Genomic DNA, 26,654 nt, shown 5'->3' on the forward strand with positions numbered 1-26,654 from the left:
CTGATTCGTTGCTGACCCTGCCTGATCCGGACCTCTGCTGACTTCTCCTGTTTGATCCCTGGCTTGTGACCCCGACCATTCTCTGCCTGACCCCCTGTACCTACCTGCCCGTTAGTTGCTGTACCCGGCTCGTGACCTGACTACTCTCTGCCTGCTCCTCCTGTTCCTACCTGCCCGATTGTTATTGACCCGGCCTGCCTGACGACACTTGCATTGTATGTATTGTTATCTGTGGGTGGTTTGGTTTGGTTCGTTTGCACTGTGTTATGTTTTAGTATTGCACTGCGTCAGTTCACATACCTCTGGTCATACCCTGGAGTCCTGACAGGGGAATACCCAGATCAGTTACTCCAACCGTTAGTTAAACAATTTCCAGCATATCTGAGAGATAGCGGAGACCTCATTAAAATCTTGAGGGACGTATATACTGTATTGATAAGCCTTGTGTTCTGGCTAGTGTTGATGTTAACTCCTTATATACCAACATTATACATGATGATGCTCTAGCAGTGGTCAAATGGTCTCTATATAATCATACTCAGATGGATATTATTCAAAAAGATTTCTTATTGCAATGCTTAGATTTAGCTATGAGTCATAATTTTTTCTAGCATGGTAATAAGTTTTTTTAGGCAAAAGACCGGAGTTACTATGGGAGCAAAGTATACACCCTCAGTAGCCAACATTTTTATGAGTAGGTGGGAAGATGAGTTTATATACTCGAATAGAAGGTCAGAATTAAAACTCTACAAGAGGTTTACAGATGACATCTGCATTGTATGGGAAGACATGGAAGAATCATTAAAGGAGTTCATTAAGCAAATGGGGAGGAATAGATTTACAGCGCTGAGCGAACTGTTGGCGCTTTATAAATACTGTATAATAGTAATGTGTCATTTACTGAGACCAGTAATGCAGATTCAACTTTGTCAACTTTTTGGATTTAATGATTTTTAAAAGTGGGAATAGATTGTATACACGCACACACTTCAAAGAAGTTGATAGAAATGGCTACATTCCCTTACACAGTTGTCATTATCAAGGATGGCTTAAAGCAATTCCTAAGACTCAGTTTACACTAATAAAACGGAATTGTGATGAACAAGAAGACTATAGGAAGCAGACAGATATGTTGATTGAGAGATTTGAGGAAAAAGCATATAAAAGTAAAGAACTGAAGGAGATCAGGGATAGGATTGACAATTTAGATAGGAATGACCTGTTAAAGAAGAAAGTGTGTAAAGGTAATAATTTTGATATGGCCTCCATAACTGGTTTCTCTAGACAACATAGATTAGTTGAGAATATTTTTAGAAGTCATTGTTCTATTTTGTTACATGACAACACATTGGTTACGTTTCTAGCTAAGAATCCCAAGTTTATTTATAGAAGACCACCCACTCTTAGAACAAGATTGGTAAAGAATGTCCCAGATTCACCTCTCAAGAAGGTTACCTTTTTTGATCAGGTGGATTTTTTCAGATGTGGCAGATGTATAGCATGTAGGACTGTGGGGGGTTACCAAAAATAAAAAAAACTATGTCACATATCTTTTGGAGTGTCCGTGCCATTTACAGTATGTTGGGGGAGAACAACTAGAAAATTGGCTGTGAGATTAGGGGAACGCAGTAGAAATATTAAAAAAGATTTCAAACATCATAGTTTATCCCATCACTTTAGGAAATTTCATAACAGAGATCCATCTTTGCTTAAGTTCTGTGGGATCGACAGAATCAAACCCCATTGACGTGGAGGCAATAGGAGGAAGTCGGTCTCACAGAACAACGCAAAGTGGATCTTGCAGTTGGGTTGTCTAGGGGGCTTAATGCCGATAGACTTGAATTGTTTTTTATTTAATTGGTAATTTCAGGGTGTAATGATCATTAAGGTTTAATATTATTTGATTATATTTGTATTTTTATTTATTTTTTTTTTTTTCCAAAAAAACAAAGTTTATTGAAAACAAGATACAAATGATCACACGAAAATGAAAATGTACAGATGAAGTGTACATAGGACATACAGCAAAGCATGTATCATACAAAGGCAAATGAGGTCCAACGCAAAACCAAACAGTGTGGATGAACTAGGCCACGACAGGGTTGTGCCTGTAATATTTAGGTATGCTTGTCAAGTGCTAAAAAGAAAGAGACATTTGGCCTCCTACCATATTGTCTTGCGGTAAAAATCTGTAGGGGGGAGACGAGCAAATACGATGCCTAAGTAGAAGTCAATACTACAGAATACGATGATGGAATTGTGTGAATGTAGGAGTAATTGTCGTGGGAACCGCTGACGAATTGTGGGAGGTGATGCTGACCACCTACTCAATGTTCTATTGGAAAAATTGTCCAAGACGTGTGTAAGCATATGAAAAGAAAAGAAAAGGCGAGAAAAAAGGGAAAGAAAGAGGAAGGGAAAGAAAGAAAGAGAGAAAAAAAAAAAGAGGGGAGGGGGGGAGGAGGAAGGGAAGCAAATATGGAGGGTAAAATAAGAGAGGGGACAACTGTCAAAAATATCTTATCCTCAATACAAACAGTAGCGGGAGTGGGTGGAACCTACGCTTTCATCGGCGTCGAAAGAATGCGCGTGTAACACAGGGGGGAGTATGATAGCACCCTCAGGTCAAATACTACTAAAGAACACTATCGAGAAGTCCAAATCAGGTTCAGACGGGTTGGTCCATGAGGGATCGATACTCCGGGGTAGTCAGAAAATGGGTCCAACAGGCCCATACGTGAGAGAATTTCGTAGGAGTGTCGAGAGCAGTCGCAACCAGTTCTTCCATGTCCGCCGTTTTACCCACTCGGGTGAGCCATTCACGTATAGAGGGAGAGCGAGTGGAGCTCCACAGAACCGGAATACAGAGTCTGGCTGCGTTGATCATGTGCATGGCTAATGATTTAAAGTACTGAGCCCTGGGAAGGGAAGAATGATGGAGGAGGAATTGAGCAGGAGAGAGAGCTAAGGGTAAGGTACTTATAGACACTACTAACCTATGGACCTCCTGCCAAAATGGTTGAAGAATCGGGCAAGACCACCAAATGTGAAGAAAGGACCCATCCGGGGTCCCGCATCTCCAGCAGCTGTTGGGGAAGACGGGGTTAAAATGATGAATTCTTGAGGGAGTTCGGTACCATCTAGAGGCTATTTTGTAGCTGTTTTCTTGTGTCGAGACATTGAGGGAACATTTATGAGAGTATTGGAAGACCTGGTCCCAGTCTGAGTCCGACAGCTCAGCATTAAGATCTCTCCTCCAAGCCCGACATGCGGGGAGGGAGTCATAAGACCGGCTCTCCACGAGAAGTGGGTAGATCTCCGAGATCAGATGTTTCCGCGGTTCAGCCTTCGCGAATGCAGATTCAAATGGGGTAAGAGAGCGATGCCAGTTATGAGGGGGTTTATGAGAGAGCAGATAATGTCTGATCTGGAAATATACCCAGAAAGGGAATTCGCGAATACCCAGGCTTTCTTGCAATTCTCGGAGTGTTTTCACCTTGCCCTTGCGGAGAAAATGTTTCACTAAGATCTGTTTGTGTGGCCAGTGTTTCATTAGAAAGTCTTTATGCATGCCAGGGGGAAAGTCAGGGTTGAGGCGTATGGGGGTCAGGGGGTTGGGTGTGCCAGAAATGGCTGCAGATCTACAAGCCGAACGGAAAATTTTTAACGTAGGTCCCACCAAAGGATGGGTGAGAAGAACTTGTGGCGTGTGTTTCGGCGAAAGCCAAGGAATCGATGCCAGGGGGGAGGGCGAGCAAGCATTCTCTATAGATATCCAGTCTTTAGAGGCAGTGTGAACGTGCCAATCAACTATCCGGGAAAGATGACACGCCCAATAGTAGCGGTAAAGATCAGGGAATCCTATACCCCCTTTAAGTTTAGAGAGGGTTAATTGGGAGTAGGCAATACGCGGACGTTTGTGGCTCCAAAGGAACAGTGAACACAGTCTTTTGCAAGAAGCAAAGAAAGCGGGAGGTAAGTGAATTGGTAATGTTTGGAAGAGATACAGGAGACGGGGAAGTACATTCATTTTAATGATCGCTGCCCTTCCAAACCACGAGAAACAAGGACGGTGCCATTTATTGAGGTCTTCTTGCATAGAGCGAAGAGCGGGAAGAAAGTTTTTCACGTAAAGGTCATCAAGGTTGCTGGTGAGCTGGATACCAAGATAAGTTAGGGAATCCCTTTCCCAGTGAAATGGGAATTGGGCCTCACAAGCAGAGACTAGCTCAGCAGACAAAGTAATGTTAAGGGTGGCAGATTTGGAAAAATTAATTTTAAAATTCGACAAATATCTGAAAAGGGCAAAGTCTTTCAGTAGGTTTGGAAGAGTGATGTGAGGGTCCGCCAGGAACAAAAGAATATCATCCGCATAAGCTGCAAGCTTATATTCCTTGTCTGTCACCGTGATTCCTTTAACATCAGGGTTTAAACGAATTTTCCGCAACAGGGGCTCAAGGGATAGGACAAACAAAAGTGGGGAGAGGGGGCATCCCTGACGTGTACCGTTCCGTAAATGAAAAGAGTTTGACAGATGGCCGTTCACCCGGACCCGGGCAGTAGGGGCAGAATAAAGGGCCATGATAAAGTTGAGCATCTTCTCACCCAAACCCAGTGCCACCAAAGACGCGTTCAAGTAATCCCAGGCAATCCTGTCAAAGGCCTTTTCTGCATCCAAGGAGAGGAAAAAACCCAGCGTGTTAGACCTGCGAAGCCAGTGATGGAGATTAAGGGCCTTGATAGTGTTGTCCCTTGCTTCTCTACCAGGGATAAATCCTGCTTGGTCCAAATCGACCAGGGAGGGAAGCGAGGGAAGAAGACGATTAGCAATGATCTTCGCGAATAGTTTGACGTCCACGTTCAGCAAGGAAATGGGTCTATAATTGGAAACCTGGGTGTTGTCCTTCCCGTCTTTGGGGATAACTGTAATGTGAGCCTCCAACAGGTGGTTAGGTGGCCCTGAAGGTTGAGCGAGAGTGTTAAAAGCAGCAAGAAATGGAGTACCCAGTATATCTAAAAAGGATTTATAATAGGCTACTGAAAAACCATCAGGGCCCGGGCTCTTCCCCGGTTTCATCTGTTTTACTGCAGATTGCAGTTCAAATAGGGTGAGATCATTTTCCATAGCGTGTACCAGATCCTCGGAGAGGGCGGGTGAACCGTAGAGATGGAGAAATTCAGAGATCAAGGTAGTTCTAGATTTGTCCGAATGTATGGGGGGACGTTCCGGAGGGAGGTTGTACAAGGATTTATAGTAGCGTTCAAAATGGGCGGCAATATCGGGGTTAGATGTAGCCTCAATGCCATCAGAGCCTCTGATTTTATGAACCGTCATACTAGCCCGTTTCTCCCAAAGAGCTCTAGCTAGAAATTTCCCACTCTTATTTGCGAACTCATAATAGAGCTTATGTGTAAGAATGTATCTTTTTCTAACCGCTTTACCCAGTTCCGTGAGAAGCTGTGTGCGTGCATGCGTGAGTTCCGAAAGGGTCGACGCAGCCAGAGTCCGTTTGTGTACTCTCTCCAAAGAGCGGATCCTATCTGAGAGGAGCTTCAGACGCTCCTGTTTGGCTTTCTTACGTCTTGTCGCAAGGGCTATGAGGCTACCCCGTATGACACACTTGTGGGCCTCCCATTGTGTGATGGGTGAGGTGTCTGACGAGCTGTTCAAGGAAAAATATTCAGCCATATTAGAGCGGAGCTCCTGAACAATAGCGGCATCCGTAAGAAGGGAAGCATCCAAACGCCAGTATTTGGAGCGCGGGTGCGAGATGGGGAACCGTAGCGTCATGGAGATGGGATGATGATCGGAAAGGACCATCGGTTCAATAGTAGCAGCATGGAGGAGAGGGAGATCTGGTTGCGACAAAAAAAAGTAATCTATCCTAGAATACTTATTGTGTGGTGGGGAAAAAAAAGTATAATCTTTAACAGTGGGATAAAGTGTACGCCAGGTGTCATGTAATTGTAGAAGCTGTAATTGTATATGTATTTGCCTGAGAGCCTTGTAGGGCAGAAAAGAACTTCCCGAGGAGGAGTCTAGCAGAGGGCTTAAGGGGACATTCAGATCGCCTCCAAGTACCAGTAACCCTTCCTGGAAAGCAGCTAGGGCAGAGACGATTGAGCGCATGAAGGAGACCTGTTGAACATTGGGGGCATAGACATTGGCGAATGTGATAGGTCTGTTAGCGAATACTCCCTTTATAAACAGGTATCTACCCTCAGGATCCACCATGGAATCCGTTATATGAAACTGGAGGTGTCTGGCGAACAATATTGCAACCCCCTTAGACTTAGCCAGGGGGTTGGCGGCGTGGAGGACCGTGGGGAAGTAGAAATTGTAAAGCTTTGGAATGGAGTCTTGGCGAAAATGCGTTTCTTGTAAAAAGACCACATCCGCTTTCTGTTTGTGTAAGTAAGAGAGGAGCATGGAACGCTTTTCGGGTACGTTCAAACCTTTGACATTAAGTGAAAGGAGTTTCAGAGACAGTTGTCCCGTCTGTGAAGCGGAAGAAAGCATGTCTGTTGGAAGGCGGAGCCTGAGTCCGGGGCTTCGGTATGCCAAGGATCCGGGGATTGGAAAAAGGAGGGGGGAAGGAGAAAAAAAAAAAAAAGAATATAGAAAGTATACGGCTAGAGGAACAGACCTGCTGTTCCATGTGAGAGAAAGAAAACAGGAAGAGGGGAAAGGGTCGGGGAAAAGGAAGAGGAGCAGAAAGAAAGAAGAGAAGCTCAGAAAAAAGATACGGATAGAAGCCGAATGAAAAGGATCAGTGGAAGCTCGCCGAGCTCACTGTGTGGGGAACGAGGTCGGCGTGAAACCAGGAAGTGCGCATCCGCCGGCCGGTAGCCCCCTATGAGAAATTATAAAACAAAAGGCAAGAACAAGGGGGCGGGGTTCGAGAGATGTAAGTGATGTCAGAAGTCCGCAGGGGTGGGGCATATAAAGGTTTGGGTACCGGTCTTCCATGGGAGATGAAGTGGTATGTGACATGCAGAGGAAGAAGACCTGGGCAACTTTAGTAGATGTATCACACGTGAAATGTTGCCGAGCGAGGGGTCTAGCTACGCTTAGTATGAAAGAAGTGTAAGGCACTTACAGAGTGACCGCATTGGGAAGAGCAGCCTACGCCAAGGTGGGCGCGAGATAGTAAAAGGGCACCTCACTGAACGGAGAATATCGGAAGACCCCTGCACATATTACAGGCAAACCACAGCACAAGGCACAAACATAACAAGTCAACAATATCAAAACATGAATGAGTATGATAAAATCAGATAAAACATCAATAAGCCCCTATTCAGCCGTTACTAATGAAGCCCCCTAAGATCAAGGCCCGTCATCATCCCACAAATATATGAGTATCAAGGGGACTAAATAAGACATAGAAAACCCTCCTCCCCCTACCCCCCCCACACAAAGATAATAGCCAGGGAAACAAAGGGTACGAGCATCACCTCTCTCAGAATGGCGTAGGAGTGGGGAGGAGGAGGAGGAGGGAAGTGAGCATGGGAGTGATCAAAGGCACGCAGGCCCTCAGGTATGCCATTTCGGCCAAGTAAAAGCCAGGTTGAAGAGAATGACATGGTACCATTCTGAAATATCTAGCCAGTAGCGGGAAGAGGTGAAGCTCGTCCACACAATCAGATTCCACTGACTAAAAGAACATTTACACTCCCCGAAAAAAAGCAGTTATCCATCCCCGCAAACAATAACTAACTCCCCCCAAACCACCCCCCGGTCGAAATTTAGAGACACTAACATATGCACGCAGAAATTATACATTACAAATTGAGCAGGGATCACTGCCATAGGATCGGGAAGGCCAAGCGTTCCAATGTCCACGGAGAGGATGTGGGGGGCGAACAATCCATCACCGAACAGCCCCAAGCGAGCAGCAGGACGTCCGCAAAGATGTGAGGGCGAAGTTCAGAGCTTGCCAGCAAGACGATGTCGGAGGATGTTCATCGCCCAGGATGCCTCCAGATGGTAATAGGAAATAGAAGGCTAGGAGAAGGCACCAATCGATAACCAACTGGAGGCGGAGGACTCGCTGTGGAGTGCGGAGGACTAGGTGACAATTAGTAAGGCAGAGCCCAAAAACTGATCCCCCATGTATGAGGACGAGACAGCTAGAATGGGACCGACTCCCAACCCCTTGTAAGGCATGAAGGAGCTGTGGAGGCCCACTATTTGCGCATAGGGCAGTGACAGAGTTCCATGAAGCACAGGCTGCGATCTTGACGGATAAATAGTAAAGGTGGTAAAGTAGGAGTCCGACGAGCATTGATCAGAGAGCGCAAGTGCGCAATTAGAACATATGGGGCGGGTGGACGAAAAAAGGTGTGCAGTAACAGTAGAACGTACTCAGCAGGGTATGCATCAAAGTAGCAATGTTAAGGGAAGAACAGGGACCATTAGGTTTCGCGTCTTGGCCTCCTGTGTGCTGGCGAGGCCGTCGGACTAAAGGTAGTCGTGGCGTCCCCCATGAGGGGTCTCGGAGGGGTCGATGGGGCCATCCGCCCTCTACGAGAAGACTGACCGCGCCAATCCATAGCATTATCCTCGGCTGCCAAATCCTGGGATAGCGGCAATCTCATGGAGCTGAACCAATCAGGCAGGTCAATCAGCGGGATGTCTATGGAGGCACAAAAAGAGGGTAGTTCTTCAGGGGTGCGCAGGTCGTAGGAACAACCACTAACTTGTACAGAAAGACAGAAGGGGAACCTCCATCTGTACGGAATGTTACGCGATCGGAGCGTATCCAGAAGAGGGCGTAAGGCGTGCCGTTGGCGCAGGGTGGTGCTGGATAAGTCCTGAAACAGTTGTATTTCTGTTCCCTCATATAGAAGGCGCCCTCTGTCTCTAGCACAGCGGAGGACATCTTCTTTGAGCGGGAAGCTGACTAGGCAGCTGACTAGGCAGCAAACGATATCCCTGGGTGGGTCTGCATCTCCCCTCCTGGGGCGGATCGCTCTGTGCACACGTTCGATGTCAATCGGGGTTGCTTGCGGGCGACCAAGGAGGTTATTGAATATGGCTATTGCTGCCTTGGGAATATCGGTATTTTCTACTGATTCTGGGAGACTGCGGATTCTGATGTTACGCCTGCGGCCACGGTTATCTAAATCCTCAATATGCCTGTGGAGCTCTCTGATAGTTGACGCGTGTATCGTTGACCGATGTTGTAAATCAAGAATTGCGGAACCATTTTGCCTGGATGCGGATTCCACGTGATCCAATCGTGAACCCATGGCCCTTAAATCATTAAGCAGGTCCCCTAATGCTGCAGTGAGTGTGGCTGTCAGGGTGGCCTTAATGTCAGCAGCCACAGCCTGAAGATCCCTCAGGGACAGAGATTGTGAGGCAGAGGGGACATCATGCTGAGGCACTGTATCTGTGGCTGCCTGCATGTCAGAGCAGGAAGGGTTAATAGTATTAGCAGCCGTAGAGAGGAGGGGGGGGGGGAGGGGGATGCAGCAGGAGAAGGAGATGGCTGCGGCCCCTCCCTTTGCTGTTGGGAGCGGAAGAGCTCCGTTATGTGTCTCCCCTGCACACCCTGGCCCCGTGGGGAGCGCGATCGGGTACCGGATGAGGTCCGATCAGTCCTCCCCATGATGTGACAGTTCCCTCTCACCCCGCTCCGCAGTGTGGCAACACAGAGGGATCCGGCCGGCGGGAGCTCCCTCTCTATGCAGCCATCTTCCAGCCGCGGCAGACCACGCCCCCCTGTATTTTTATTTTATCATCTTTTATATATTTTATTTATTTATTTTTTATTTTCTATTTTTATTTATTTTTACTTTAGATATTTTTTTCACCTTTTCATTATTATAGTTTTTTTTATTTGCATTTGTTAGGTTTATTTTAATTTTTACATTTGTTATATATATATATATATATATATATATATATATATCACACACAGTATATATGTATATATATTGCATTTGTTAGGTTTACCTTAATGGTAGTTTTTACATTTTATTTATATATATATATATATATATATATATATATATATATATATATATATATATATATATACATACACACATACACACATTTTTAAGGTATTCCCACCCATTGAGAAATCGGCGAATCACAGGGTGAGGAGAAGTGCTAGTGTAGTATTTCTAGCATGAAAGCCGGGTATTCTGAGTCCATGACGACGGCTCGGAGAAAGGGCGAAACGTGTTGACATAATTTCCAGTTTACAATCCACAACGTGTGGCGTCACATCCGGTGAGTGGAACGCACGCTGCTTTGGCGTTCTGCGGCCATATTTGATGTGGGAAAATCAGGCTAAATTCTCTGATTCCTGCCAATTCATCTCTTTCCATGCTATTTGGATCATATATATGTTACAATTTCCTTCAGGCAAGCTGAAAAATCCATTTTATCTATCAAGAGGCTTGATTTATTCTTTTAAAGTGTGAGTGCAATATGGAAAAAATTTTTATTAAAGGCTTTATACAGTATTATGCTATTAGGCTCTCCCCCTTCTTTTTTTGCATCCACCATCCATCCATGAGTGAAAGTTTTGTGGATTTCCAGGAGAGGATTGCTGGGGTCGTTTGAAAGGATTTGTGTCCATCTGAGCTTGCAATCAATTTTTTAAATGTGAGTGTAATGGTAAACATTAAACAGAAAAAAAAGAAAATACTGAAGTAATCGGGAGATTCGTTCAGAAGATCTCATCTCAACTCCAAAATGTGTGTTTGATTCCCGAAGTCATTTTCCACTTGGCAATCACCTGATTGAGGGAGTGTGAGTGAAAACTTGCACGAGTTAGATGATTTTGAACACATTGAGAATTATATTGTTTATATTATTTTATTTAAATTTTTTTGTAACACAAGATTCTTTATTTGGGACTTACCGTATTTTTCGCTCCATAAGACGCACTTTTTTCCCCCCAAAAAAGGGGGGAAAATGTCAGTGCGTCTTATGGAGCGAATATAAAGCGGCCGGTCCGGTATTTCTGCCGCCACCATGTCAGAATACCGGGCCGGCCGCTCAGCTGTTCTCTCCTGCAGGGCCTTACCTGTTCCTCGCTCCAGCGCTGCACAGTCTTCCCGCGCTGGCTTCTGTGACCGCCGGGCGCCCACTGCGCATGTGCGAGGCCATTCACAAGCGCAGCGCTTCTCGCGCATGCGCAGTGGGCACCCGGCTGTCACAGAAGCCGGCCCGGGAAGAAGAGGGAAGGACAACTCCGCGGAAGTGGGAGCGGGTACCTGTCAAATTCAGGTACCCGCTCCCCAAAGGTCAGCAGTCTCTGGTCATTCCCTGCACTGTCTGCAGTCTCTGGTCATTCCCTGCACTGTCTGCAGTCTCTGGTCATTCCATGCACTGTGTCCGCAGTCTCTGGTCATCTCCTGCACTGTGTCCGCAGTCTCTGGTCATCTCCTGCACTGTGTCCGCAGTCTCTGGTCATCTCCTGCACTGTGTCCGCAGTCTCTGGTCATCTCCTGCACTGTGTCCGCAGTCTCTGGTCATCTCCTGCACTGTGTCCGCAGTCTCTGGTCATCTCCTGCACTGTGTCCGCAGTCTCTGGTCATCTCCTGCACTGTGTCCGCAGTCTCTGGTCATCTCCTGCACTGTGTCCGCAGTCTCAGGTCATCTCCTGTACTGTGTCCGCAGTCTCTGGTCATCTCCTGTACTTTGTCCGCAGTCTCTGGTCATCCCCTGTACTGTGTCCGCAGTCTCTGGTCATCCCCTGTACTGTGTCTGCAGTCCATTGGTTCAGAATATTTTTTATTTCTTGTTTTTCACCTCTAAAACCTAGGTGCGTCTTATGGTCAGGTGCGTCTTATGGAGCGAAAAATACGGTATTTGTTTTTTTGTCTTTTTAATTGGTTTGTGCTTTTTTTTTTTGTTTTGTTGTGTGTATTTTGATGTTCTTTTTTCATCTCTTGAGCAGCAGCATTGTTTGATTGTGTGTTATTTCTTTGGCACAGGTTATTTCACAAACGTTTTGCAAAACTAACCACCTGTCCATCATGAACACACTTTTCCAGCACCACAAGCATCGGCTATATAGATGGACCTCTCCTAATGGCATGCAGCGTAATCAAACTGACTACATCTGCATAAAACAGAGCTGGAAATCTGCAGTTTTGACAGCAAAGTCTAAACTAGGAGCTGATTGTGGCAGTGACCACAAGATTTGACATGCAATATCAAGGTAAAGCTTTGCAAACAAAAGATCATTAGAGGCCTTCCAAGATATGATATTGAAAATATTCTACAAGATTACTGGATTAATCCAAACAGATTTGCAATTCTTGATGCAGGAGATAGAGAGCTTGAAGAGTTATGGAACAATATCAAAACCATACTTAGTGAAGAAGCCAAAAGAACATTACAGATGAAGAAAAAAGCCAAAAAGTCACCAGAAGAATCTAGAAAAGTAGCAGAACAAATGTAGCAATTCCCCCCCTCCCGTAGGAGCTGCTGGATTTTTGGGCCCCCCTATTCCTGCACAGCCATGCAACACACATTTTCCAACTTGCATCCATGGTCAATGACCAGTTCATGGGCTTGTTTTTGTTGTTTTATTGAGGAGAAAACAGCTTGGAAAGGGATATGAGATCATGGGATGGCCAGCTTGACTTGGTAGAACAACCTGAGGACAAACTGCCATTTCTATGTACACAAAAATTCAAATCCTGGACTGTACTCCCTCTGGAATAATCAGTAGCAAATGTTCCTCTTTTAAGAGCTTTATGTCCCCTCGGTAAAACTCACAAAATCCCAATACTTTGTAAGAAAATGCAAGCCCAGCCGACTGCTGATCCCAGCACTCGCATATTAGCACAAGATTATCCCAAGCAGGGGTGAAGGTTAGCAGAAGCTGTATTACACCTGGTTGTCCCCACCTATTGACTTTGGGTGATGAACATAGAGGTACTCACACTGCCCCTTGAAATCCTGCTGCTTGGTACAGACTGCTGTTTAGGCCTCCTGCTGAATAAGGCCTCCCTTACAATACAGGGTGTCTCCTGGATGAGACTGAAGGGTGGTAAAAATCCCTCTGATGAACTGTTCCTTTCCTTCCTTCCTCAGATCCTGCCTAGAGGCAAGCCTCTGAGCCCCAGAGTCCCTTCCAGGCCTCACAAACCTCAACTCAGCACTCCATCTGCTCACCCAGCAATGAACCCCTGCTGGCCAGGCTCTACAATATTTATGGGCAGGTCTTACCACCATGCCAGGCCTCTTTCTGGGGATTGGTCAAACTCTCATAAATATTCAGATCCTTGCACCTGTACCCCTGCCCACTGGCTTCTAGAAATATCTATGGACCTCCAGAACCAGTGGGAGGTGATAGAGGCCTGCTCTGCAGAGCCTTCAAACCTGACCTGAACTTGAACCCCATAGACATGCTCACTTTATCTACTCTGTGAACCAACTAAATTTACCTAACCATGCACAATAGACGGTGCTACATACACCCTCTAAAAATAAAGTATTGTCCTCATGGGTGGACAAAGGCTCCTAAGCCCAGGAGCAAGGGAAAAGGGCACAAACCTTGACAGGGAAACACATGTACACCATATTTACAAAAAAATACATATCAGTAGAAAAATATATAATATATACTGTATTAGATTTGTACATTAATATACATCACATTTATAATGCTGACAGGTCCCTGTTGTGACGAACGTGGCGTCAGACCCCTGACCTTCTCACCAAACTCGAAGGACTAGCCAATCTAAAACCGCGATGTCACGCGCGTAACAATGCCACGCCCAGCTGCACCCTGCACAATGATTTTCCAGCTCATGGACCACCAATTGATGTACCGGTAGCCTGGGAGCGATTGTTACTGGGTCAGGTTAATTACGCAATTAACCCTTCACACTGCTACCACCTCCTTTTTGTACAGAGAAAGAGGAAACTCGGCATTCTCAGCAATAACACTATAATGGTTGAAGTAATCATCTGTATAACACTGTCACTGCAGACCGGTTATACAAAGGGTTAAACAAATACAGTAGCGCACTTTTAGAGGCAGGAATTCATAAATTGCATTAAGGGCTTTAGAAACAGTTCAACACTTTCAAAAAGAAAGATTTATTACTAAAAGGTCAAAAGGGTGCAATAAAAATATTTACAGAAAAAAGATGTAACCAATATATATATAAATCTACAGAGAACAACAGCACAGCAAAGAGATAACATAGAGAAGTTAGAGGGTTAAAGTACTTGCCAAAGTCCTGGGTTAGCAGATCAAGTTTCAGAGCAAAAGGGCACGTCTCCCAAGTTGGTTCTGATGTTAAACGGGAGAATTCTTCAACTTCCTCTCTTAGGCCTGACAGCCCATTTTGTAGTTCCCTAGCAGGGGGTGTCTCTGAAGTCAAGGACCAATGCTCCGTTTAGAAAGGGAAGGTCTGGGCGTAGACCAAAACTAGAGCCAAAATCTTTCATAGCTCATATTTTGACTCATAACTTTCCCTAGGTACAAGTAACACTCCGCCCAAGGGTAGTTTAATATGCAGACGCATTTGAGGAATGATTAGATATGAAATATGAAATTTACACTGAATGGGTCAAGAGATGCAATTTTCTGCTTTCCTAGGTATTCCAGTCAGGGAGTGTGACCTATCAAACTGTTTGTCTTCTCGCGGGCAATGAAGATAGGCCTGGTTTTTATGTAAGTCTCTCATATTCCAAGATATCCCCTCATGTTTTGCATTGTATTATTATTGTTCTGTCACATGTTCTGTCCCCCCTTTGTAATGTACAGCGCTGAGCGAACTATTGGTGCTTTATAAATACTGTATTATAATAATAATAATAATATGAGACGTAGGGGAAAAATGGATTTTAAAAGTATTATCTGGTTCATGCTCCTCTGGAATGTCTTTGAACTCCTGTGAAGGCTTGCGTTATCTTTTACGATGTGCTAGATTGCACAGCTTTCTTAGACAGCCAGGCGCTCAGCTCATAGAGGTGGTATAGCTCTGGGTTCCCTGCTGGTCTCTGGCCTGCCTGTGACACTTCCAACACCCACACCGACCAGATGTCACTGTGGCTCTCAGAGAGGGAGGGGGAGAATGAGGGGAGATATTTAGAATTCTTAACAAAATGGAGGGCCGCGTCCGTCTCTGTGTGTACGCTTGCTACACCTGTCACCAGCTATATAAATACAGGCAAACTATGTACATGAAGCACAATAGGTCAGCAGAAGAGCCGCTTCTGTAGAGGGGACTCTTCTCTGACACAATATCAAAAGTAAAACAGAATCCACAGGAGTAGCCAGGCAGTCTTCTTGTAGAGCCCTGAAAGATAGGAAGACAAAACCTAACTAATCTAACTGAACGATCTACAAATGGTTCTACATATAAGGGGGTTATGATCCTGCTGGCAGAACGCAAACCAATAAACATCTTTGACACTGAAAAGTCAGAGTAAATGTGTCATAGTAAATTAAGGAGGAGCCCCTCCACATGTATCAGGTAGTTTAGGCAAATCCCTCAATCCTCTCCTCAAAAGGAAACACAACAGTAGAAACAGGAGAGGGAGGGGGGGGAAGGGGGAGGGATGTGTTACCGGCCCAGTCCAGACGAAGGAAAGGGAAGGCATCAGTAGCGATCAGCCGCTTTGCGTCATCTGCTTTGGTTAAGCATGAGCCCCGTTCACTCAATAAAAAGGTGTCCTGTAGACCCAACAATACATTTTAGGGTGGTGCATATGGGTGATAGTTCCACTAGAGTCCTGAATGGCAATAGAATAACTTCTGTTGGGCCGTCCGGCCTTAACAAGCACTACCCGTTCTTTATAGATGGTCCGCCCCAGGCTCCACTTGTTTGATGTCTTTGAAGCGGGCCCAGGCCTTAGGATTGTGAGACACCCTGAGTGGCTTTGGAATGTGGAAGAAGTCCCTCACAAGGTCTTATCCCCACTTGGTGCAAGTGGTATTGATATTGTCCATCAAGGAAATAAGGGTAGTCCAATTCCCATTGCAGTGCAGTCCTCCTTTGCACTTCTTGCTGAAACCCAAAACAAGGGGGAAGCTCGCTGACCCTTCCCTGTGCAGGGGGGACATAAGACTGGATACCTAATAATCCAGTACCAGTATGCAGTATTCTGGGCCTGAGTTCTGGCCCAAATTCCAGACGTTCCCGACTGGACTCTTTGCTGCATGCAAGCTGAGCTCAACTGTAGCTCCCCTCCACATGATAGCAGCTGATCAACCTCAGCATCCGCTCAGCCTACTTAGAGGATAGAAACTCATCAGAAAGCCCTGCTGACAGTTTTCCTTCCTGTGTAGTATCCCCCCAGTCCCACTCAGCATCGGACTTGCTGGCTGGGGACCACTTGCCTAGCTTGGACTCCTGAGACCAAAACTCAGCTTGTAGTCTGGGTGACTCCCAATCTATCTCACCCCCGCTGTCACTCTCCACTGGTTCACCTGACAACGAGTCATCATCACAAGCTGGCTCCTTCTGAGTGGAGGTGATGGGTGAACTTCAGCAGCCGGCTTTTCTGGAATACCTGCATGCTCCTCTAGGACAGGACAGCACTTGAGGGGAATGGCCATTCAGCAGTGTCTCCTTATGAACCGTAAGTGGAGGAAAGCTACCAGCCTCCACTGTAGGTGTACCTTGTCTTCATGGGGGAATCTGTGTCCTGGGACTCGACCCTGCTCTGTGTCCACTTCACAGCTCTTTCTGTCCAACTCTTTCTCCAGCTGCTGCTCTGTGCACACATCTGAATGCAGGTTTATGTTGTTGGTGACTGGTGCCAAGTCTTTGGGTATTAGCCTCATTAACTGTTCCCTACAGTGTCCGCACTTGATCCAGGCACTGACCATGGTGGTAGGTCTCCTGCAGCCAAGACACAGCCTCTAAACACCTCTGACCATCTTGAGCACTAATCCACCAAGGGGGGTGCTCCAAACAAACTCCGATATCCAGTAAGATAATATCCTGTGCTTCAGCCATTGCAGGATACAAGGAGTACACTTGCACGCCACCCACCATCATTCTCCTCTCTCTCACTTGCTGGGTGTACTGGGCTTGTCTTAGAGTGCAGCCCCACCCCTCATTCAGACACACTGGTGCCAGCAGCATGGTTTTGCTGGCGTTATCCCTTTCATAGCTGAGCTGGATTGGGCTGACTGGGATGGAGGCTCAAAGTACGCCATTTCCTGGCAGGAAAACATGACCAGTCCATTTTTACTGGCATGAGCAGAGCTCGTCATAGTATGGTGATTGGCCCCAGCCACTGTTGGGCAACTGGGTGATGTTTGTAGAAGAGATGGCCTGCCGTAGTTGCTACGGGCAACAGAACATAGCACACTACGGTTCTCACTGGTATGAGCAGGATTGGTTGAAGGACTATGTTTAGCCCCAGCCGCTGTTGGGTGACTGAGACGTTTTAAAGTAACAAAAAACACAGTGGCTCGCCATGGTTTCTACAAGCATAGGCATGTAGAACAACACACTATTTAATAACATAAGCAGGAGTAATGCAGGACAGTCATTAATCCTAGCCGCTGTTGGGCAACTGGGTGACACAGACAATTCACATAAATAGGATAGTCTGTTGTGGTTGCTATGGGCAACTGCATGTAAGACATTCCAATTTTCACTGAAATTAGCAGGTTGGGCATAGTGTAACTCCAGCCACTGTTGGGCAGCAGGAAGACATTTGAACTTCACATATGGAAAGGTTGCTATGGGCAATAGCAGTTTTAAGGTTCACAATGGGGCACATAGAGTAATGTAGACAAGGCAGTCTTACTTACTAATTTGCTCAAGGTGCCCCAAGCCACCGCAACCTCAGATGGCTATCTGCAGGTCATCACTACGGACTATGCAAGTTGCTATAGGGAAATTCTTGACTAGCCCCCACATGTAGCACTACCCCCATAGAAGCTGCTGAATTTTTGGGTCCTCCTATTCCTGCACCGCCAGGTAACATGCATTTTCCAACTTGCATCCGCAATCAATAACCAGTCCATGGGCTTGTTTTTGTTGTTTCATTGAGGGGAAAACAGCTTATATAGGGATGGGAGATTATGGGATGCCCAACCTGATTTGGTAGAATAACCTGAGGACAAAACTTCCTTTTCTATGTACACAAAACTGCAGATCCTGGACTTTACTCCCTCCAGAATAACCAGTCTCTAGATGATCAGTAGTAATCCGACCTGAGCTTAAACTGCACTGACATGCTCACTTTAGCTACTCTGTAGGCCAACTACATTTACCTAGCTATGCACACTAGAGTGTGCTACAGAAAGAAGACAAGCAAAATATTTCTGATAGAGTAAAATAGAGCTTCACGGTGACAGAATAGAAGCTGTAAAGCATTTTAATCTCCTAGGCTTTCTCATAAACAAGGAAGCAACCAACAGTGATGAAATATTCTGCAGAATAGCACTTGGAAGCTCCAGAAAAAGGTCACCCCAGCTAGACAGTACACCTCTCTTTCTCACAATTGTGTTCTGCTCCACATAACACCTCATGGGCACTCATTGACTGTTTCCTGCCCTTTTCAGCAATCTCTCACAGACGGATTAACCCTTTAAGGTCTATAGTACCCACAGACCTCATTAGAGGCACATCCCCACTCAAGATCTCTTTGAGTCTCTGAATTCCAGGACCCATTCCAAGACTTAATTCTGAGCAAACTGTAAATCAGTTTTCCCTCTTTAACAGATCACCCAGGAACAACTCACCCTGCCTGGGTGGGAATTCATGAGTACTTCAAACTGGTTCTGGTTCTCCCCTTAAAAGGGACCACAACCCAAATAATGGTAGTATGCAGTATATCGACCTTCTGGGACCCATTTCCGATGTTCTGTACAAAGAGTATATTTTAAAATTCCTACAGACTCAGGACATAGAGTATGAAGAACATGGCAGTGGTGTTTGTTACAAGAAAATATACATGCAGAAAAGTCATTGTATTGGCATACAAACAAGACCCTCCTTTTCTTTACAACGTTGCAAGTAAAGGTCAACTCTCTTTTCACTGTCTATAGAATCCACAATTCACTTCAAACTGATAAATTAGATTTTAAGAATTGACCCAAAAGTAGAAGGCAGAAGGGAACCAATGTTACCCCACCACAGAGCAAATTCTTATTTAGGTGTCAGTAGTCCGCACAGTCTAGTGAATGCTGAGTTAGAAGAACAGACAATTCTTCAAGTATGTTCATAAATGTGCACACATAAGACAGAAAACTGTTGGATCCCATAGCTGTGCTCAGCCACTATACATAGTATGTGCCACTGAATGAAAAATAAAACTAGTGATTTGGTATGTACACCAAGGATACAGCAAAATAGTACATACTGTACATTGACTTGCAGGAATTACAAAATATATCCATACAGACAGAATCCCACAATTAGAGATAGAATCATAAGAGCTGATCAATCTACACTTGAAATCCCCACACTTTTTTGGGGGCTTCAACAACCACAATTGTGTCGTTTAAGGGCTTGTTGGCTTACTTTTATTAAAAAGAAAAAGTCAAACAGAATAGTTGCCCATGCAGGGGTTTCCACCATCCATGCAAAACAAAGATTCAGCCTCCTTGCTCTCTTTAACAGTACTAATGCTCAGGCTTTGTGCCTCGGTCCTCCTGACCATGTAACAAGTGTTCCTGTTTTCACATACAAACACTGTACCTTGGTTAGCTCTTTTCCTTGCAGCTTCCTACTGTTCTGCTGAAATCTGCACTGTGCAGTCACACACACTTGTGTCTGCGCACTTGTACCCACATGGACTCCTCAGGAGCCTGGTCCTGTCTCTACAAACAGACCCACACACACCTGCACAGTCAATGTGTTTGCAGTTCCCAATCCCTGATCCCAGCATTGAATATTTCCTCCCACCCAGATCACTACGATCTCTCTTGGCTTCAGGTCCCAAACCAGAGTTAACCAACCACTGAGGAAACTGGAAAAAAACAGTTTTCTCCAAATTAAACAAGCATCCTTAAGCCCCTTGACCTCCCTAGTTGAGAATCCTGAGTGACATACACCATGATAAGGAACCGCACTGTTACTATATCTATCTATCTATCTATCTATCTATCTATCTATCTATCTATCTCGATTTACTATAAATTTATGACCACTGACAGGTTAAATGAATAACATTGATTATCTCATTATACTAGCATCTAAATCTAAAACACGGTGGGATATATTAGGCAGCAAGTAAATATGTCCATGAAATTGATGTCTTGAAAGCAGAAAAAATGGGCATTGCAGTTTGTTGCATGTGTAGCCTCAGACTGGTCAGGGTGCCCATGGTGAGCTATGTCCACAGACAAAAGTGCCTACAATGGGCACATGAGCATCAGAACTGGACCAAAGAAAAATGGAATGAAGGTGGTCTTATCTGGTGAATCACATTTTCTTGTGGATAGCAGTGTCCATGCGGGGTGCTTACCTGGGGAAGAGCTGGCACCAGGATGCAGCATGTTTAGAAAGAAGGTAGTGTGATGCATTAGATAATGTTCTAATATTAAATCTTGGTTCCTGCTATTCATGTGGATGTTATGTGACACAACACCTACCTAAACATTGTTGTTGACCATGTACATGCCTTCATGGAAACAATATTCCCTGGTAGCAGTGTTTTATCACCAAGGTAATGCATCCTGTCACATTGCAAAAATGATTCAGGAATAATTTGTGAAACACAACTATGAGTTTGAGGTGTTGACTTGGTCTCCAAATTCTCCAGATCTCAATCCAATCTAGTGCCTTGTGATGTGCTGGAAAAACAAGTTTGACCCATGAAGGCTTCACCTCACAAATTACAGGACTTAAAGGATATTTAACTGATGGCTTGTGTTAGATACCAGAGTCTACCTTCAGAGGACTAGAGGTAGTGTATATAATTTTGAGAACCCCCAGATCTAAATACATATCTTCCAATTTGATACTAGTTTAATCTAATAACTGCCCATTTGTTTCCTGCATATTGTTACCACTGCTTATGTGTTGCTTATACTGTCATGACTATCATGATTTCTTATTTCTTGTCCATGTATTGTGGCAGTTGCATGCTGTCTGCATATTGTAATAACTGTTTATTGCCTGCATATTGCATAGGATTGCATATTTGTTGTACATGCACTAACAGAATTCCTATTTTTGCATACACATTCCCCCTGTTGGCCTGCCACTATTCTTATCATGCACTGCTATCAAACCCTTATGTTTAATTTTTACTGCCATAGGCAAAAAATAGCTAAATACAATTTTCTTTGTCACTGTTCCCTTTCTGACCATTATTAGTAGGAGGGGGTGAGGGGGTATTAAAAATAATCCACCCCAGGTGTCAAAGATGCTAGGTACCCCAATGCCAAGGCTCTTTATATTTTTTAAATCACTAGTCTGAAACAAGAATGTATATCAGATGTTCTGATTTTCCTCTCACTTTACTACGTACATGCTTGTTCAGGGTCCTTTTCCTAGAAAGTATTAAGCATGGAGAGAGCAAAGCAGTTAGAATTTTCAGAAAGGGGTCAGCCATGAAAACCTTTGTGTTTTACTTGATATAGGTTTCCTTTCAGTAACCTGGCACACAACAAAATAGTAAAATTTTCTGCTTATAACATCATGGTAATAGGGAGTTAAACATGTGAGTAAGGCCGCATGCACACAGAACATGTTCAAAAAATGCTTCTCCTCTTGGCAACAGCGTTTTGGCAGAAAAAAAAACGCCTGATGCTTGTAAAAGTGTCTAACTCTTTTATAAGCGTTTAGGTGCGTTTACAGGTGTCAAGCCCTGGCAGTGGGTTTTTTTTCTATAACTCATAAATGCCCCTGCCAATAAAAGCTTCTAAAAGTGTATGTGTTCATTTACACATAGGATAACATGGAGGAGCATTTGGAAGCTGTAGAAAAAATTCCTGACACCCCTAAAAGTGGCTGCAAAAATGCCCTGTGTGCATGAGGATTAAATGTAGCATTTAGTGTAAAAGAAACATTTAGCTAACCATTCATTCAACAGGTCAAATCATTGTATACGTTTGCTACCTTGAAATAAAGTCCAGGAAAAAAGCGGTTTCTCTTCAGGCACTGTAACAGCAGTAACTGAAAAAGTAAATAGATGAAATCTACATTAGTCAAAGAAATACTACTACCATAGTACATTTTTAGGTTTAAGCATCGTGATTTCTGGCCATGCTGCATATTCATTCAGAAAGGTCTCCCCTCCACCCTGTCTATCCACTTTACAAATTAAGTGATTACATTTATTAAACAGTTAAAACTTATAATCAGCAAATGCAATCACTCTGTGCTGAAACTGTGTTTAATTGTTAATCTTACTGAATCACATATTATCCGTTTTCACTGTTGGTCTAGATGTTTATTTATATAGAACTTATGTAGGCATTTTACTATACATGAGTAGAGCCACTCATACATACAGAAACAAACCTCAATGTACAGAATATTAATAATATTGAGTTTTGTAAAAGTGTAATGCCTCAATTTACTTTGTTACAAGCATCAAAAAAGATTCAGCTGGCGGCCGGCTCCACGGATGGACACTCAGTGATTAGAGCTCTGTCCCACCGCTAGCCAGAAACCGGCACACACCGGACCCAGCGGCTCCACGGCTCACCCCAGCTACATAAAGGGACACAGTACCCTCCAGCAACATGCCCCGCTGCAGCAAAGCACCGGGGCACCCAGGGAAGTTGACAAATTTCTTCCCTGCCCTCAGTCCCTGCAGCCAAGATGGCCCCGGCTGAATGACAAGCAGTTTCCTCACACACACAGAGGAAAGCACAGCACAGGCCACGGTCCCCAGGCTCAAGGCACCACTGTACCCAGGAGACCCGGGTGAGTCTTCTCCTGTCTCCCTCTACCAGCAGTCCTGCTAAGTCCAGACCCAGACTGGACACAGACTTTATATTTGATATACAGCCTTCCTTTCCAACTACGTTTACTACTAATACTTCTCCATCTTTAATTGAAACCTTTCCTGCCTCTAGCCAACCTATCACAAAAATTTCTATGAAAAGTATGCTTCTTTCTCTGTGACAAACACTGCACAATGATCTGACAGCAACTCTATCTCAAATCTCAAACGCGGTGCAAAAGCAAGATTACCGTTTTCGCCACATTGAGAACAAAATGGGAGAAATGTTCACGGCACACAGCAATCTAATAGATGCACACGCAGACCATGAAGCCAACATAGAACAAATAAATCTTAAACTGGCAGTTCTAGAAGTCCGCTCCAGGCAGAATAATATCAAATTTCGAGGTATCCCTAAATCTATCACTATGGACGCCATAGTTCCTTATATCCAATAATTTAGAGCTTGCCATAGATCGCACACACAGAATACCCAAGCCATCATTCCTACCGTCCGCAATACCCAGGGACACCTTAGCGCGTATACACTTCTACCACGTGAAGGAGAAAATAATGATAGCTGCTAGGAAGTCAAATTAAATTTCAGCATCCCAAACAAATATCAAATTATTCACTGACTTCTCTAAAGCTACACTCTTCAACCGCAAGAAGCTTGTCTCTATAACGAAAGCACTGCGGAATCACAGAATTGGATACCAATGGGGTTTCCCCACAAAACTCACCGTCAAACATCAAGGAAGGCTCTACACAATCAGAACCCAAGAAGCAGGCATCGACCTCCTGAAAACCTGGAACATCATATCAGTGGACCAACCCGCCTCTAGTCGTTCACAACAAATAGACGCAGAATGGGCATGATCCAAAACCCACTCACATCACCAATCATCCAACAAGCTGGGCATTATTCCACAAAACACTAAAGGCTGGCAGACGGCCCTTATACGATCATCCTCAGACCCCAAGTCTTCTTCCAGCATGACATCTTTTACGAATCATGCTTGTTCAAACCTCCCCGTTATGCAGTAGTAAAGTGTGCTACACATGCTACTTGTTTTTTTTACAAGTGTTTTTTACCCTCCTCCCCTCACGCACCACCAGTCAACCAAGCCAACCGTTCTCTCCTCAAAGACCTCCACCACAAGATGGAAAACCTTCCTCAAACCAGCGACCAAACCAAGTCCACAACATTATGCTTCTGAAAGTTCACCACCTACGACAGAAGAAAACCTACCTTCCCTTACAATCTAAGAAACTTCACTACCCCATTCAACTCAACAACACTCAGCAAAATGCTTAAAATATCATCTTTAAAAGTCCATGGTCTCAAATCCCCTTACAAGAGATCTTTACTTCTGAAAGAAGCCCGCTCCCTACAAGCTGACGTCCTATTTCTGCAAGAAATCCACTTCGCCTCCACCAAAATCCCTAAATTCAATATACATCACTTCTCTCCAGTATATATGGCGACAAATCCCCAGAAGAAAAATGGTGTCATCACAGCCATAAGAAACTCTCTTCAATTCCAATACATCTCGGAAACAGCAGACCCCCAAGGCCGCTATCACATTCTTATATGCAAAATTAACTAAATCCTATACACCCTGGTCAATGTCTACGGTCCAAACACCAACCAACTCCAATTTTACAACAATTTTTCAACTCGATCAACTCCTCTCAAAAAAAAGGCAGACTACTAATCAGTGGAGACTTCAATATCATAGGCAATCCACTCCTGGACTCTTCCTCCAACAAATGCTCATCCAAACACACTTTTAACCATTTTTTATATACTAACGATCTCTATGATGTCTGGCGATGCCAACATAGCACAGAAAAGGACTATACCTATTACTCTCCATCCCATCTATCCTACTCCAGAATTGACTTTTTCATCATGGACAAATGGACTTTACAGCATGCAACTTCCTCAAAGATCGGCACCATAACGTGGTCGGACCATGCTCCAATCACCATCACTCTCGACCACAATCAACATTCTCCGATCCCCCGGATTTGGAGACTAAATTCGACCCTTCTGAAAAATCCAGACCACAATAAAACACATACTAGATGCACACAATACATTTTTTGAACTCAATGATACACCTGATATTTCTATACCCATACTATGGGCCACTTATAAAGCATATATAAGATGTATTCTTATACAATTGAATTCCCGCATTACTAAACAGTGAAACCAACAAATTGACGAACTCCTCGCCTCAATTAAATAAAAAAAATAAATAAACAAAAAATCCCCAAACCCCTCAATATCTTCCTCCCCCACCGCAGATAGAAACAAACTCAGATCCCTCTTACTATATAAATACAACCTCAATCTTCAAAAAATTAAAATGAAATATTACTCCCTAAGTAGCAAAGCAAATTCTCTACTAGTTAAAATGATCAAAGACGCCTAAAATCCAAAATAACCTCAGTTCAACACCCAACCACTCATGCCTTAACTACAAATCCACAAGAAATAGCCAACGCTTTCGTGAACTACTACCAACACTTATACAATCTCAAAAATGATCCTGACACTATCCAACCAACACTAGCCTCTATACAACAATTCCTACACGCAACTACACTTCCCCAACTCTCCTCATCTCAACTTGACGCTATATCTATTACGATATCTCCCAAAGAAATAGAAATAGTTATCAAAACACTCCCACTCAATAAATCTCCAGGAAGTGATGGATACACAAATTCTACAAACAACTTGCTCCTGACCTATCACCCTACCTGACCAAACTTTTTAACCATGCCGCCACCAGGGGAACATTCCCTAAAGACATGCTACAATCTATAATTATGACTATACCAAAACCTGGAAAAGACCCACAACTTGTTCAAAATTACAGACTAATATGCTTACTCAATACAGGCATAAAACTCTGCGCAAAAATTATAGCTCGCAGAATCCTCCCCTATCTTCCCACTTTAATACACCCTGATCAAGTAGGATTCATCTCAGGCCGCCAAGCTCCTGATGCAACCAGAAGAATTATCTCCCTTCTCCACAATCTAAAACTCACCAAACAACCCTCTCTACTTTTATCTTTGGACGCAGAAAAAGCATTCGACCGAATACATTGGCAATTTATGCAATTGACCCTACAAAAATTTGGCATCACAAGATGGATGCTAACAGCCATTTTATCATTATACTCCCACCCTTCAGCCAGAGTAATAACAGATGGAACATTATCAGACCCATTCAATATTACAAATGGCACTAGAAAGGGCTGCCCACTATCTCCCATAATATTTGCATTGCTCAATGAACCCTTAGCCTCTAAACTTAGAGAAGACCTGACGTTTACTAGCATCAAACACCTTAACTCAGGGCATAAAATTAGCCTATTTGCAGGGGACATCATACTGATGGTGACCAATCCAACTAGATCCCTCCAAACAATTCGCACCCACCTCCAAAACTACTTGATAAACTTAATGAACCCAAATCTTTCATTCTAAATCTCCATACACCACCCCAAACCCAAGTACTACTAGCCAAACAATTCCCCTTCTCTTGGGAGGAAAACCAAATACCCTATCTAGGAATCAGACTTACCACAACAACAGACCAATTATACACCTCGAACCACAAGACGCTACTCAAAACTATCCCCCAAGAAATTGCCACCCTTCGCACCTCAGGACTTTCTAAACTAGGCCGAGTAGCGACTTTAAAAATGTATACTCTACCTAAAATCCTATATATATTTTGCACACTCCCTATACCAATCCCCAACATCTTTTTCTCCAA

The 26,654-nt window shown here is 44.2% G+C and overlaps 1 protein-coding gene across 4 annotated transcripts in view; it reads right to left on the bottom strand.

The window, feature by feature from the left end:
- Window positions 1–26,654, bottom strand: part of VSTM4 (V-set and transmembrane domain containing 4) — a 678,267-nt gene that overhangs the window by 316,175 nt on the left and 335,438 nt on the right. For all 4 annotated transcript variants that reach the window (XM_089680004.1, XM_089680005.1, XM_089680003.1 and 1 more), the window contains one exon: window positions 22,021–22,077. In XM_089680004.1, the coding sequence (XP_089536130.1) occupies window positions 22,021–22,077 (57 nt within the window). The remainder of the gene's footprint in view (window positions 1–22,020; window positions 22,078–26,654) is intronic.

This window comes from Staurois parvus, unplaced genomic scaffold (assembly GCF_062004578.1).
Source record: "Staurois parvus isolate SC_StPar_1 unplaced genomic scaffold, SC_StPar_1.0 ptg000234l, whole genome shotgun sequence".
Taxonomy (NCBI): Eukaryota; Metazoa; Chordata; class Amphibia; order Anura; family Ranidae; genus Staurois; species Staurois parvus.